The sequence below is a fragment of the Micropterus salmoides genome, unplaced genomic scaffold (genome assembly GCF_014851395.1).
Source record: "Micropterus salmoides isolate LMB-PRFRI ecotype aquatic unplaced genomic scaffold, ASM1485139v1 Ms_hic_scaffold_3, whole genome shotgun sequence".
In the NCBI taxonomy this organism is placed as follows: domain Eukaryota; kingdom Metazoa; phylum Chordata; class Actinopteri; order Centrarchiformes; family Centrarchidae; genus Micropterus; species Micropterus salmoides.
In genome coordinates this window covers 13,806,281-13,821,614 of record NW_024042261.1, presented here as the reverse complement: position 1 = coordinate 13,821,614, position 15,334 = coordinate 13,806,281, and the positions used below count along the sequence as shown (strand labels likewise).

General features: G+C 40.6%; 1 protein-coding gene across 3 annotated transcripts; it reads left to right on the top strand.

The window, feature by feature from the left end:
- The first annotated feature begins 274 nt into the window (after positions 1 to 274).
- On the top strand, positions 275 to 13,364 carry akt2 (v-akt murine thymoma viral oncogene homolog 2). Of its 3 annotated transcripts, none has more exons than XM_038692873.1 (14): positions 276 to 685; positions 2,354 to 2,516; positions 2,761 to 2,892; positions 3,018 to 3,129; positions 4,028 to 4,181; positions 7,067 to 7,198; positions 7,325 to 7,390; positions 7,491 to 7,559; positions 8,645 to 8,767; positions 9,020 to 9,148; positions 9,740 to 9,954; positions 10,940 to 11,027; positions 11,108 to 11,210; positions 11,333 to 13,364. In XM_038692873.1, exons 2-14 carry the CDS (start codon positions 2,471 to 2,473, stop codon positions 11,410 to 11,412), a joined length of 1,449 nt encoding a protein of 482 aa, XP_038548801.1. In that variant the 5' UTR covers positions 276 to 685; positions 2,354 to 2,470; the 3' UTR covers positions 11,413 to 13,364. The 3 variants fall into 3 exon arrangements, with proteins under 3 accessions (XP_038548803.1, XP_038548801.1, XP_038548802.1); XM_038692874.1 differs by lacking the exon at positions 276 to 685 and adding an exon at positions 702 to 935; XM_038692875.1 differs by lacking the exon at positions 11,333 to 13,364 and having other exon boundaries at positions 275 to 685; positions 11,108 to 11,218.
- The last annotated feature ends 1,970 nt before the right edge of the window (positions 13,365 to 15,334 follow it).

The window sequence follows — 15,334 nt, the reverse complement described above, 5'->3', positions numbered from 1 at the left end:
TCATCTAAAGAAAACTGGTGCTTTATACTTAAACAGTGAGCAAGTTGAAAGAGAGCAGTTAGCTTAAAGAGGCGGTGGGAACACTGGGTTAGAAAAAGACAGTATTTGGGACAGTTGCTATGACTTATTAGGTGTTTATGCACGGCCTATCTCTCAGACAATCTGCACAACACCGGCTCTGCGGCTAAGGTGAGGTTAAGGTTACAGTATAGTACTTGATGTACTTTCACACCGGCTGTTCAGGTGCAGTGGACCCTCTCTGCCCCCGTGCGTCACTTCCTTTTGTGTGCGTCTGCTTCACTGTCTGGCTGGGACGGAGGGTTTCCACGCTAAGCAGGCGGCTACCGACATCAAACCCATAGAGCGGTGGTTTCATCTGTCCATGGTTTCGAAATAATTTGTAGTCGTATTCAATATAACTATCCATGAAGTCGGAGCTCAGTGGACTTTATTCTCTCGCTGGCTCGCAGACGCTTCAGTGAACTACTGCAGCACCAAGAGACTAAGCACGCCGCCGCCGCCGCTGCTGTTGTGAGAGACGAAAACAAGCTCAGTGAGCAGTCCGGTAAGCTGTGTGATCATTGACAGAGTTCAATACACACACGCTTCAAGTGATAGCTGGTGCGGGATACCACTTGGCGTCTTCAAGAACCGACAGCTGGGAAGATTTAGTCGCTGAAGACAGGTAAGAAAAGCCGGGGCATTGAGGGAGCTCTAGCGCAAGTGGCTAACTCACATGCTAACTAGCTGTTAGCTTGAAAGCTATTTTGGCTAGCTGCCTTGTTTGGTCGTAATGCGGTTATGGTCAGTGTCCTCACTGCTGTCTGACGCGCTACTTGGCCACACTGCCCGTCAGCTACGGTTGAAGTGTTGTAGCAACGTGTTTCCTCTTAAACGACGGTAGGAAAGCTGACGACCTGTCTTGAGCTTGGAAGGTAACGTTTGTTGACTTTGCCTCAGTTAGCCAGGTAGCTAGCCACTAAGTTACACTGAAAGGATGATGTTGTGACGCTACGTTAATGTTTACGTTAGGCAGCTGTGCTGGGTACAGATTTTTCAGACATCAAATTAAGTAATTATAGAGCTGAGTATCTACGTAAAGTAACGGTACTGATATTTACGGGCTCTTTATCTTTTACTCAGGTGCTGCTACATGTTCGTTTAACGCATGTTGAATGTCCTGTTTGTAAAGAGCGTTGAACCGTGTTACAGAGTGAAGTTGTTGTGCTCCGTGTTGGTAATGTCAAAGAGCAGCCACTATTACTCATTCAAATTCAAATTAGTATGTGTAGAGCTATGAACAAGCCGTGGATGCACCTCTGATGGCCATAAAAAAGTCTGAATTCGTGGGAAGCCTTAACGTAATCTCTTTTTATCTTTGTAAACAAAGCAGTTCAAACAGTATTTGTGTCTGGCGACTGTAATATTCAACCCCATCACTTCTACTGAAATACTGTGAAATTCTGGTAAACCTATTATCTAACATAAGCTGTTGATTCAGGGCTGACCCTGGATCACCAAGGCCTCTCCACAAACATTCAAGAGCTGTGGGAGGGTATTACATTTAACAATACAGAGCTTTGCAGCCATTTCGCTAATTGTTAGATATTAGCACATATGGCATATTGGATATTTCTACCTGACATCACTAGAATAACACTATGTATGACACTGAAACACTATGCTAGATGGTCAGATATAAGGCAGTCAGCAGACGTGCAGATTTCAGCAGTTTTCTTTGTTGTGGAGATATGTTTCAAGGAAACAGAGTGCCTCCGAAGATGAGGAATTTATTCAAGCACAGTGCTGTGGTAACAACACTGCCGATAGGCATCAAGAAATACACAGAAAGTTTCCTTTTGTTTTGAGAAATCGGTTTCACTTTGTGTCCTCACCTCCACGCTCCTGGCTGCAGTTTTACTTCCTTTAGGCAGTATGTCTTTTCACATTTATTTTACAGTCTTCCGCTACGTTCAAAAAAAAAGCAAGCAAGTGAGTGTAAAAAAACTATGACCCAAGGCTATATTTTCTTTCAAAGTGAGGAACTGAATTGCAAATAGTCAGAAGTCGCACAGCTGTATAACTCACAGCTGAGTTTTTTTGTAAATTTTTTTTTACAAAGAGTAAAACTGCTTCTTATTAAGTATTCAGGTGATATTCTGTTATTTTTGTGATGTGTGGTTTTTTTTTTCTGATGTGGGTGGTTTAGAGCTCTGGATGGGCTATGAATGAATGTAGATGCTCTCGGTGAGTTGTAATTACATGTTAAAGCTACGCCAGGCTACCTTGAACAGTGTTTTTGTATTTAATGGACAGTCACTCAACGTTATTGCTGTCCGTTCTTTTCCTGCAGGTATTATCACTATTATATAGGTTATTTTTTCTCTGAGCCACCGTCAGGCACAATTTGCACAATTTCCACCAGCTTGTCTGCAACCCCCTCCCAACCCAGACAGTCTTCTGCCCCAGCATGAATGAAGTCAGTGTTGTGAGAGAGGGATGGCTCCACAAGAGAGGTAAGGGGCCCCTTGTGTTAACCGCTCATCATCTAAGTCTACATTAAAGTCAAAGTCTATGTCAAAATGTATATTTTGAGTATTGGATACTGCCCTGTCAGCTTGTCAAGTTTGTAGTTTCCTCTGTTCTCCACTTAATTCTGTCACTTACAACAGATTCCCATTGTAATAATATTATGACACAATCAAGTAGTCGAGTTTAAAACTGAGCTGGATCAAAAGTGTTCTCTTCTCTGTTTTGAAGGTGAATACATTAAAACATGGCGACCTCGTTACTTCATCTTAAAGAGCGATGGCTCTTTCATCGGCTACAAAGAAAAGCCTGAGGTGTCCAGTGACCACAGTCTCCCACCACTCAACAACTTCTCAGTTGCAGGTCAGTTTTCCCTTCTGGGTGGTCAATATCAATATGTGCCAGATTAAATTCTGAGAAGTGTTTTTATGTTTCGTTGTTGGTGCTTTAAGTTCTTCAGTGTTGGCTGATGTGTCTATGTTTTGTAGAATGCCAGCTGATGAAAACAGAGCGCCCCAAGCCTAACACGTTTGTCATTCGTTGTCTGCAATGGACCTCCGTTATTGAGCGCACCTTCCATGTAGACAGCATCGAGGAGAGGTAAAAGACATTCATTTTAAGGGTTTTATTTTAAATTGTATTTAGTGTGAGAGTGGCACAGACAGACCAGTTACTCTGCTGAGTCTCCCAGTGAAGCTCTGTTCTGCTCCCCATTATCAGTTACAGTATGGCATTTTAGAATAGCCAAACTCCCTATTTAAATGTCCTCACTGATGGACGTTTTCTTATCCGACAACAAGTTTTAAAAAAGTGGATTGATTATACCTTATAAAAGGAAGAAGATCGTCAATAGTCAGGGACAGTTCACGGTACATGTTTTGCAATAATGCATTAATTGTGAATTGTCCCTTTTTATTAAAGAATTTTATAGTATTTTAATATCCTACTGTTGCAATACATTTACTGTGAATTGTCGTCAAAAAAAATGCACAAACATTTGAATATTTCTTTATTCACACATGAATGATATATCATTCATTGATTTTGATTACGTTTTATATTTTTTAGATTTTTAACAACATTTTCACAAAATCCAACTATGTCATTTGCCATTGTTCACTACTGGCAGTGAAATCCATTTTAGTTTGTGAGAGTAGGAAAGACCATCATGCTTGAAATAGAATTCAGTGCCAGATTAAACCTGATTATGCACCCCTAACCCAAGCAATCATCGTTGAGTTTTGTTTACATCGACTCTGCCAAGTACCAAATCCTAGCAGCCCCCAGCTGAAGAGTACACAGATTATCCTCTACCTACTAAACTTATCTAGCTAGACTACAGTTTTTCCTTTAAGATATATTTTAGGCACAACATCTACACCATCTGTCTGAATGCAAAGTGTCATTGCTAACTACATATTTAAAATAGATTTGGAGTAATGTAGACATGGCTTTGGCTAGATTTGATAAGGGCAATGTGTGTGTTCTTCTGGGTCAGGGAGGAATGGATGCGATCGATCCAGCAAGTGGCAAATAGCCTGAAGAGTCAGCAGCAGGATGAGGAGCCCATGGAGATCAAATTTGGCTCGCCAAGTGACAGCAGCGGCACAGAGGAGATGGAAATTGCTATATCCAAATCCCGCACAAAAGTGGTCAGTATTTGCACACAGTGCAGTGCCTGGCAGCGGCGTGTTTGCTGTGTTTGTCCTGCTAAGCTCATCTTTATTGAGCAAGTTGTTCAAACTTTAAGCCTCTTTCTCAAAGCTTTTTTTGGTGAAGCGACCTTTAAATGAGTGGAGGGTTACATTTGTTTTCTGTCCTTAGTTTGCATGAGAGTTGGAAAGAAAACTCACGCACACTGTCCAACTTGCCAAAAAAAATATAACTAGTGCTGGGCAACGATTTAAACTTCTTATAGCGATTAATCATGTGATTTTCTGCAATTAATTGCATAGTTATGTGCAAAATTGAATAATTAATTCTAAAGTAGTGTATTGGGCACTTTTTTTATTGCGGCACAGTGGTCCAGTGGATAGCACTGTGGCCTCCCAGGTCGCGGGTTCTGTGTGGAGTTTACATGTTCTCCCCGTGTCTGCGTGGGTTTCCTCTGGGTGCTCCGGCTTCCCCCACCATCAAAAAACATGTTAGGTTCTCCAGTCATTGCTATTGACCAGACACTGATGGACATCTGGAGTTAAATGCAGAGAATGAATTTTGCAATGTGTATGTGACAATAAAGTATCATCTTCTTCTTCTTCTTCTGCTATATACACAAACACTTCAAACAAATAAGGTGCTTTTTACCAGCCGTATTCCCTTTACACAGTAGCAAAAAAATATTTCTTGTAAATCTCAACTTAAACTTTAATGTAATCAGATCAATTATAAAACTAAAGCTATTAAACACTGCCAGGGTATTAGGCTACCTTTTATAGCTTGTTAAAACAAGTTCGAGTCCAGAGCCACATAACATCATAACAGGCACCTTCAGAGCAACAGGATAAGATAGCCTACATAAATCTGTCTCTTTTTTTTTTTTTTCTGAACATGTATCAGCAGAAACATTTTTCTTTTATCAGGGAGCAGCATTAATATTTTAGGAATCTATTGCTGTTTACTAAATAGGACATCAACAGGAGGGAATTCGCATGGCAGAGTATCCCTGCAAAACTAGATGAAGGCCCATCAGGTAAAGTTATGTAGCCTATAATTCTAACTTGAGTTAAATAGGCTACAGCTGTGTACCGCACAGAAGCTTGAGCGACTAAGTTGTGAGTTTAAGAACGTTCCTAAGACCGACATCTAGAGGGTATGCGTTGATGTCACTTCCCCTTGTGGAACACGCTGGACTGAGTGGCAGAACATCTGTTACCATGGCTGCGTTTAGCAAACTGGGAGTAAAACAAGTGATTATTTACTCAAAGGCAGTCGGACTTGACAGTGATCCTTACTGCTTACCAAAGAACCAGTGGTCCAGCTCTTTCCCATTTTAGATGTGTTGTTTGTGTTTTAGCTGATTCAACACTGCTGCTCGACTTTCTGCCACTCAGTGAGCGTAACTGCGTTCTGTGATATCATGTGATGAATACCCTCTATACTAATCAGCATGCAGTGTGTAGCTATCCACTTCACTATGGCATTTGATCGCTTGTCTGTTAACGTGCCCAGCCCATATGTAAACTTTCGGTGCTAGACCTTCATCAGGAAAATGTTGTTCCATACTGAGAAGCCACCTTTTGTAGGAGGTCTTGTCTACACCAATCACCCGCTTCCACGTGCAAAAAGGCCACCATTACAAAACATTCAATCACATTTCCAGTACTAAAGATCTAGCTTAAGCTTACATATGATTCTTGTAGAAAGTAGAAAGTATTTCCTTGGTGCAGCGTTCTAGAGTGTTACTTTACAGGCTTCATTCTCTAATTTGCTGAGAACGTATAGCTATTTCAGCATGTCATGTCTCTCATGCATACATAAGATATTAATTTGTGTGTTAGAATACGTCATATGTAGTGCACCAACATTAGCAGTGGGCGAGTAGGGAGCCGCTGACTGATCGAAATGCTGCTCCTGTACATTTCAAAGACTGACAGTTTATATGATATTTATATATTATATAAGAGCACATTTTTAAGTCCCAGTCTTCAAAGCCCCCCTCCAGTGTATTTTGACATTTCTGTGATATTTCATATTTTTCTGTGTCATTTCCTTACAGTGTTGATTACCCACATAGTTCGCCAAATATTTTTTGACAAATAGCTTAATTTTGTGCTCAAAGTTGTTAAAACGGGGTGGTGACGTATGACTATAGTAATTCCATAAGTGATACGTCATTCTCCAGGCTTGCGCAGGCGCACCGTCATGCCTCGTTAAATCCGAGCATCAAACCGATAAACATAGTTGTGAGCTAGCTAACCAATTTATCATGTAATTTACTTAGAACTTACAGTAGGTATGTTCATTATGGCATTTGTGCTTGCGGTGTTGGAGGACAGATGACAGAAAACGCGTCGCACTTTCACCTGCCACCGTTTTATATACAGTCTGCAACATGCATTTTACTTAGGGCCGTTTTACCAATGCATCAGCGGAGGCAATTGTATCAGAAGTTTTTACATACAGTTCAACAGAGTAAAAGACCCCCCCGACCCCTGCGGTAAAGTAAGCGCACTATAAAACATAGTGGGAGTTATCGTGTGCAGTGCGTGACAGGACCATCGACTGTATGATTGGTAACAGCTGATACGCGCACATTAGTTTCTATCATAGGTAAGTAATAGCTACTCCTGCCAGACAGTAAACTTTACAGTGTAGTGATGTTAACACAGCATATCGTCAGCCAGTCAGTTTTTGGTTGTCATGGTAATTGATTACGTCCGACTATTAACCACACCCCCATTCTCTGTTTGAGAAAGAACGTTAACCAAAAACGGCAGTTAAAACTGACTGGAGTGGGGCTTTAAGAAGGCAGGTATAAGCTCACCCTGTTGTCAGTACACACTAACAGATATTTGCATCTTTGCCATTGCTCCTACAGACGATGAGTGATTTTGACTACCTGAAGCTACTGGGGAAAGGGACATTTGGTAAAGTGATCCTGGTGAAGGAGAAGGCCACTGGGATGTACTACGCCATGAAAATCCTCCGCAAAGAAGTCATCATTGCTAAGGTTAGTCGTAAACGCATCACTGTAAAATCTTGACTTGAAATTGTTTTGAAAATCTTGCTCTCATTGGATGTACCAAAAATGTGTGTGTGTGTGTGTGTGTGTGTGTGTGTGTGTGTGTTTGTCTAGGACGAGGTGGCACACACAGTTACAGAAAGCAGAGTTCTCCAAAATACGCGGCATCCCTTTCTAACGGTGAGTTACAGTTGGCCCGTGTTGTTGCCTTGGTTTTTGCTTTTACGAAATAAATGGACCATTTAATGCAGTCACTAATTTTTGTTTTCCTCCTCCACAGACACTAAAATACGCATTTCAAACGCATGACCGGCTATGCTTCGTGATGGAGTATGCAAATGGAGGAGAAGTAAGTGTTCCTCTTTCTCATCTGGCCTACAGTTGTGTCTGAGGTGTTGATATACCTTTGTCTGACCATTTTGGAAGATTGCGTCAAAAAACAAAACATTGTGATGCATCACTTTAAGGGCACTTTCACTGTTTGGTTCAGTTCGTTTGGACTGATGTGAAACCCTTGTACAGACCATACAACAGGGCTGAGAATGCTTGAAAAGGAGGTCCGTTTCCAGGGGAACAGTGGTGTGGATTGTTTGTTGCATGAAAGCAAACAGGCCTACCGCAAATTTTCCAATAGTAGATATTGATAGATAGAGATTAGTGGATAGATGTTAAATCCATCAGCTGATTCTGATATTATAATCGATCTCAGTAATACCTCTATTGCAAGACGCCACTTTTTCATCCTGTCTCTACTTGTTTGTCATTATTTGATTTGCTGTCTAATGATACAAATTATAACCAGTTATTGCACTTTCTGACAATCAAGAACATAAATATACACACAAGCAGTGTTGGAAAAAGCTGCTGTCTGTCACGAGAATTTGATTTCCTGATCATGCAGGCTGACAATCGCCAAAACTCTCCAGTCAGTTACTGGTCAGTCTGTATGACCTTGTGGTTTGTTTATGAGAAGCCAGTGTGAACATGAACCGGACCAGAACTAAAATGCTACAAGGTATCATTTTTCACTTGAATCAGTTGGTCCAGACCAAATGAACCCAGCTGCAAGTGTGAAGGCACCATAAGGGTTTTAATCCAACTGTTATCCTTTTTGGAAGCATCCAACTCAGATCAAATTGTTGGGCGAATGTGTTGTTTGATGAAACTGCTGCGGAAAGAACTGAAATCAAATCAGTCTTGGAATCTTATTAATAGTATTATAATCCAAAAATTCAGGTTCAACAGCTAGGCCTGCTTTGTAAATGGCTGTAGACATGCACACAGAAATGTTTGAATGCACACATTGAAAATTACCAACATGAATAACTAGGATTCAAGAAATCAAGGATTTTTAGTAAAGCAAGTATCTCAAGTAACATGAGGAATTATTCTGTCCCTCATTTCTGTGTTGTTGTTTTTTAAACCCTTTTTCAGCTCTTCTTTCACTTATCACGGGACAGAGTGTTCACAGAAGACAGAGCGAGATTCTATGGTGCAGAAATAGTGTCAGCACTGGAGTACCTACACTCACGCAATGTAGTTTACAGGGATTTAAAGGTAAGGTGTCTGCTTGCTCTGATAGGATAGTATTAATTAAATAAGATATTTAATATGCTATAACCTTAGATTGTTGAAGGTTATAGCAAGGCATGTGATCAGTGCTATAATTCCATAGGGATTAATACATGCAGTGAAACTGCTGAGATTATTAAAATGTGTTGTGTGCTGTCCCCCACATTCTATGTTTGTCATTTTACCGCCATAGCTGTCAACTAATTTGAATCTTAATTTGAATCTTTCCTTGCACAGCTGGAGAACCTCATGTTAGATAAGGACGGCCACATAAAGATAACAGACTTTGGGCTTTGTAAAGAGGGGATCACAGACGGTGCCACCATGAAAACCTTCTGTGGAACCCCGGAGTACCTGGCTCCAGAGGTAACTCCACAACATCAGTATGTTTTGTGACTAGGATCTTGAAAGTAGGCTCTGGTGCGACAGGGCTGTGGGCACATAGTGGAAACTAGTTTTAATAGCTTGGTAGTTTCATGTCTGAGAAAGTTTGGAGAAAGTCGGAGAAAGTTTGTTGATAGTGGGGCACTATGTGAAAACCAGTTAGGCCGGTAGAGAAGCTGGGAGAGCTGGTTGTCAAACTGTTGTGTTTGTGCTTTGGTTAGCACAATAAAATGCTAATTGACCTATAGAACAACAGAATGAACAGTCCACAGGTACGTGTGTTGGTCTCAAACTTTGTTCAGAAAACTAAATGTGCTTTTGCAGAGATGCATCCATATAGTAAGGGCAATCTCCTCTGAACTGAACTGCTGTAAAATTAGTTTATTCATAGTAAATAAAAAAAGCATGCAGTTGAACCGTGGAAACTGAAGATAAACTAAAGATAAGAGCTTAGAAGATTTGATGGTTGACAAACAAGGGCAACAATGTTTTTATAAAACATTAATAGAATGATATTCATGCACCAATATTCCTGTTGTTGTTTTATTTCTTTTTTCATTCTTCCCCTGTCAGGTGCTAGAGGACAATGACTACGGCAGAGCAGTGGACTGGTGGGGACTTGGCGTGGTCATGTACGAGATGATGTGTGGCCGGTTGCCGTTTTACAACCAGGACCACGAGCGTCTCTTTGAGCTAATCCTCATGGAGGAGATCCGCTTCCCCAAGAACCTGGCTCCCGAAGCCAAAGCCCTGCTGGCCGGTCTGCTCAAAAAGGATCCCAAACAAAGGTTTGTGGTTTGCAGCTTGGTTGTGTGTTTGATGATGGTAATAAAATATGCAGAACACAACAACTTTTACAAGAAGCATAATGGATTATAGGTTTTTTTTCTTTTCCAAATTGATATTGACCGTTAGATATTCATTCTTATAACCTGAACACATAGCATAAAAGTTTTTACTAAGGATGTGATGAATTTGGTTACTAAGAAGTGTGACCAAGAAATGTACTGGGTGGGACATTTAACAGTTGCAACTCAGTGCTCACTGGTGGACATATTGTGACAGTTAACATGAATTACATCAAGCCTATCTATCTGTGATAAGCTGACATACTGATGTGATCAGTCAGGCTGTGCTTATCACATGGTCTCCAACTGATCTTGGAAGTTTTTTGTTTATACTCTTGGATTTAAATGCAATGCTGCATCCAAAAATTAAAAATAAAATCTGAAATTGTGAGTAGTACATTGTTTTAATATTAAACAACACTTATTTTAAGCTACAAGAAATGCTTACGATGAATGTACTGTTTCACTGTGAAAAACATGGCTGTTGAGCTGAGCAGAAAACCATTTTCTTCCCGGTGTTTGGTATCCATCCACTGTGCTCGGCACCACCATATATTCAGTTGTGAAATAAGTAACTACATTATTAAGCCCTTGTTCCTTCTTGATTAGTTTTGGAACAGGGTAACGGCCATAAACAAGGACATAATTGATTGTTGTTGTGGTTGAGTCCTGGTGTTTCTGGGAACAGTCGAAGACCTGCTAATATTAGCACATTGAACTGTGCAGGCTTACTAACACACACTCCTGTAAGCAGTAAGGAAATGAAGAATTAATTTGTCTTCAAATTGGTAAATGAAATGTCAGAGGGGAACAGCACAAGTACCTGTTGGACATTTCTAATGACAGTGTTTGCACGATTATCTGCATAAAGAAAAAGGAAGCTGTTGAGTGGGCGACAATGATAGTGTTTTTGTTTTGCTTACAGGCTCGGAGGCGGACCAGACGATGCCAAAGACGTGATGAGCCACAGGTTCTTCACCTCCATCAACTGGCAGGATGTTCTTGAAAAAAAGGTGAGGTGCAAAACATATGATGTCACCATTAAATGAAGCCGGTCAGAATGTAAAATGACTAAGATACTCCTTCTCCTCAGCTCATTCCACCCTTCAAGCCCCAGGTAACATCAGAGACGGACACACGTTACTTCGATGACGAGTTCACAGCACAAACCATAACAATAACGCCCCCTGACAAGTGTAAGTAGATCGACATCTGTCGTTTGTGCTTTCAGATTGGATTTATACGTGTTTATACATATTCAGGTCTGTTTTGAACTGGTGGATGTTTTTTTTTCTCTCTCCCTTTGTGCACACTCCAGATGACAGTTTAGATCCAGTGGATTCAGATCAGCGCACGCACTTCCCTCAGTTCTCCTACTCTGCCAGCATACGGGAATGATCACTTAGAGTCTTGAACAAGCAGGCAGGCTTACATACGATCACTATCCCACATACACACTTGCACTGCTGGGGAATTGGAACGACACCAACAAAAACTGGCACAAGACACATTTTCATTCGGTCTTTAACGCACCTACACACAGACACGTACACACATACTGGCAAATCAGACCAGACGGGGATCATAGAGTATGAAATGAACACAAAGGGCGTGAATGACTGACCTCAGCAGGTTTGTGCGGATAGACTGGCAGCTTTGTCTCTGTGCATCCTCTCAGGGTTGGCTTTAGGCTTCCCTGCAGGACCTGTGCTGCACTACACTGGGTACCGCATCAAAGCCTTGACACTTTGACAAACCAGGTTATGCCAGCAAGTACCACCTCTTTACCAGCTGTACCCATGCCACACACACACCCACCAACCCATGCATAGACTGCATATATATATATATATATATATATATATATATATATATATATATATATACACACACACACAAACGTACTTGATAGAATTTTGAAAAGTGTAATCAAAATTAGGAAAAATGGAAAACATTTGGGGAAAAGACACATTTTTATTTCATCGATTGTCACGGTTTTAAATGTAAAGCCATATTTCTGCATTTTTTGTGATTTGTTTTTTTTAACAAGTGCTCTTTCTGGAACTTGCTGTTACAAATCAAGTGTGGGACCGTTCCTACAGTGGGGGGAGGGGGGGGGGGGGTTGCCATTTCTGTGTTTGCACTGCACATGTGTTTAAGCGAATGCAAGAGTGGATGTGTGAATGTATGCGTATGTGCATTATAAGTGCAGGAGAATGCGTGACCAACCATTTTGATTCTCAACCATCCATTTGTGTCTGTTTTTATGCATGTTTTTAACTATTGCTGGAATATTGACATGAAAGGACACTACACGGCACACTCAATGGCCTTTTTTAAAAGGGAACAAGCATGTAGTTTATGATCGCTGTGACCAGCTTGGCGCTAAATTGACTCAGTCAGGAATAGAAACTGAGATCTCTTGCATGGCTAACCTTTGCTTTAAAAGCTGCATTAATTTAACAGCGATGCAGCAGTCAGGCTCTTAGAGTCAGTGTCGCTGTGTCCAGACTGACTTACCGACCAACTAGCTGCTGGTTGGAGGTGTAAGAGTGAGTTTTCATTAAGGCCAGTCCCTCTGTGTTAAAGACAGTTAGAATAGAAACTTGCCCGCAGTTGTTCCTCAACCCATCCAGAGAGACCAGTGTAGGCGAACAGCCACTTGCTGTCTTTGATCCAGTAATCCTCACTCCTAGCTGAAGAGTTAGGCCACCAATCTTTTATTCATTTTCTATTTCTAAAATCAGTGTATGTTTTTTAAAATAAGCCTTTGAGTGTTCCTGTATTTAAAGAATGAGAGTTCAATCGTTAAGTCTTTTTAATGAGGCCAAAAATTGACTGAATTGGTGGATGTTTAGCACTTCAAATGATTCCACATTTGATGTTTAGAACCTTTTTGTTTGTGTTTTCTTTAATGCTGTGTTGAGGCACTTAAATCTGCGTAGTTGTATATCAGGAGCAACGGTCTGCAGGTTCAATCCAACTAAACGCTGCATGAGTTGGTCGATCAACCTGCGGACAGGGGGAACTAATCAAAATATCAGCTGATATACTGTTAAATTGAAATGAAAATCTACGTGCTTTAACGAGTCATGACGGCACATGATTGAGAGAAGTTCTGGAGAGCATACTGAAAAGCAAGCATTTTATATTCCATATTGCTGAAAGAGACGTCGGCTACTCTTTGGGCTTCACTAAAGGAACATCAAGATCTTTTTGTTTGTCATTGATTTGTTTTTGTTTGTTTGTTTTCTCATTTTTTTGTCCATCTATTTCTCAAATTTTGGAAGAAACATTGTCTTGTTTAAGTATACATTATATTAAATATATATTAAAAGTTTTTAAACGGCTTTCTTCATTTCAATGGGTTTCCATTTGAGCATTGCTTATTACCATTACAAGTAATTTGTTTTTAGATGAGCCGTTAATTTCTGTGTTGCATTATCACGTCCTTTAGGCTGAACTGAATTCACTGATCAAAAAGTATTAAGGGAAATTGACAGTTCTATTTGAAATGAAAGAAAATCCTCCCTGAGCACTTAAATTAACAAACTTTCCTACACTTTGCAGAACAGATTTTTAAGTTGTACCCTTTTAAAAGAACAAAACTGTTTTCCAGAAACACAGCATACCCTTCATGTCACATATTAATTTGTTTTCATTTCCGTTTGTGTGACTGACAGTGAGATGCTTGAGTGAAAGTGGGGATAAGGACACAGAAAAGCAGCAGGTTTGTGACTCTTTCTTGTTGGGCAGCAGGTGGCCCCAGTTCCTGCAGATGATGATGTGATCAAATGGCTTTGATTTACAGTTCACAACTCCAGCACCTCTTCTCACTGGCTCAGGCACAGCCATCATACTCTAGCCTAGTGTCCTGCTTTGGAAACTGCAGGATCGGATATCAGAACCACTGCACTGATGGACTCCACTGTGGATTTGCCTTCATTGCTACCATGGCCATAAGAGGGTGCTGCTGAACTTTTTTAATATTGGTTGTGAAGCCATACTCTGAACCTCGCTGCTGGCCACGCTTTAAGCAATGCTTCACAGCTAAACATGCAAGTTAATACCCCTGACCTCTCCTGTAGGCATACACAGGCACAACAAGTGCCTCCTCACTATTGTGTAAATACCAAAAAAAATAAATAAAAAGCTTGATGATGATGCAGCATTAGTAGAAGGGGAGGCCTGCAGCTTTGTAGTATTTTATTTGCAGCTTTACTATGGTTATCTTGCTTCTCTGTATAGTTGAATGTGATCAACAGTCACGAATGTCACACCTGATGCTGGCGCAAGATTTTCTTTGCTTGTTGCTGTTAGTCGAGGCTCAGAGGGCAATGAAAAAAGCAATCTTTAAGGGGAGGACATTGTCCTGGTAGACAGTTTCAGCCCCCCTTTGCAAGACTTTACAATGTAACGGGTGATACCTGCTACAATATGGTAGCTTATAACGTTTGCAACTATAATGTGCCAGTAAACATTTTTACTGAATAAAGTTGTCTGTGTCTTTTTTATGCTGTTTTTTTAAACAATGCAAACTGTTCACCTGCACTTGCAATCCTCTGCAACAGCACTGCAATCTTTTGTAAAGCTTACAGTATAATAGTGTTTGATTGTGATTGTCGCATTTTACATGAATGTGTTTGGTAAAGTTTAGTTGTGGTTTTATTTTAGAGTCAAAATCCTTAAAGGGGGCAAGAAACACATTAAAACAACACAATTTCAGGGAGGGTGGAGAAATGTCCTCAAAGTAGGCTACAAAAACGAAAACTGAATGTTTGTTTATGATTTGCTGCAGGCAGGCCTACAAGTGATTGCATTAGACTGTACGGATCATTTGCAACACCGAAGCTCGCTTTAAATTATTACAACACATTGGACAGCCAGGAGGTGATTTTTAATGTCCACATACAGTAAAAGATTTTTAGCATAAGAGCAGTTATATTAAATCGAAATTACCATCGCAATTCTAATATCAAGGATTGGACTAAGCCTATATGATAATCCTGCAGTCTTAATAAAAAGAAGCCGTAAAGAAGCGGGTTCTCTCCTGTAGAGCAGCGCAGCAGCTGATGGAGGGAAAGAGTGCGACATAGGCTTGTTATATTTCAAATAAAACAAATCTTTGTTTCCCAGATTGAGTGTTTATTTTACAAGATATAATGTCTACAATTAGGCCCTTCATTAGCCTATATCAGAGTTTAGTAAATGCCCCTTAAATCATTTCAAGGCGACCGGAAGTTGTAATCCTATCTTGACACCGGTGTGCCCACCCCAATTAGCGTGGCCCACCTGTATTTATCAGCCGCTGTCCAGGCGG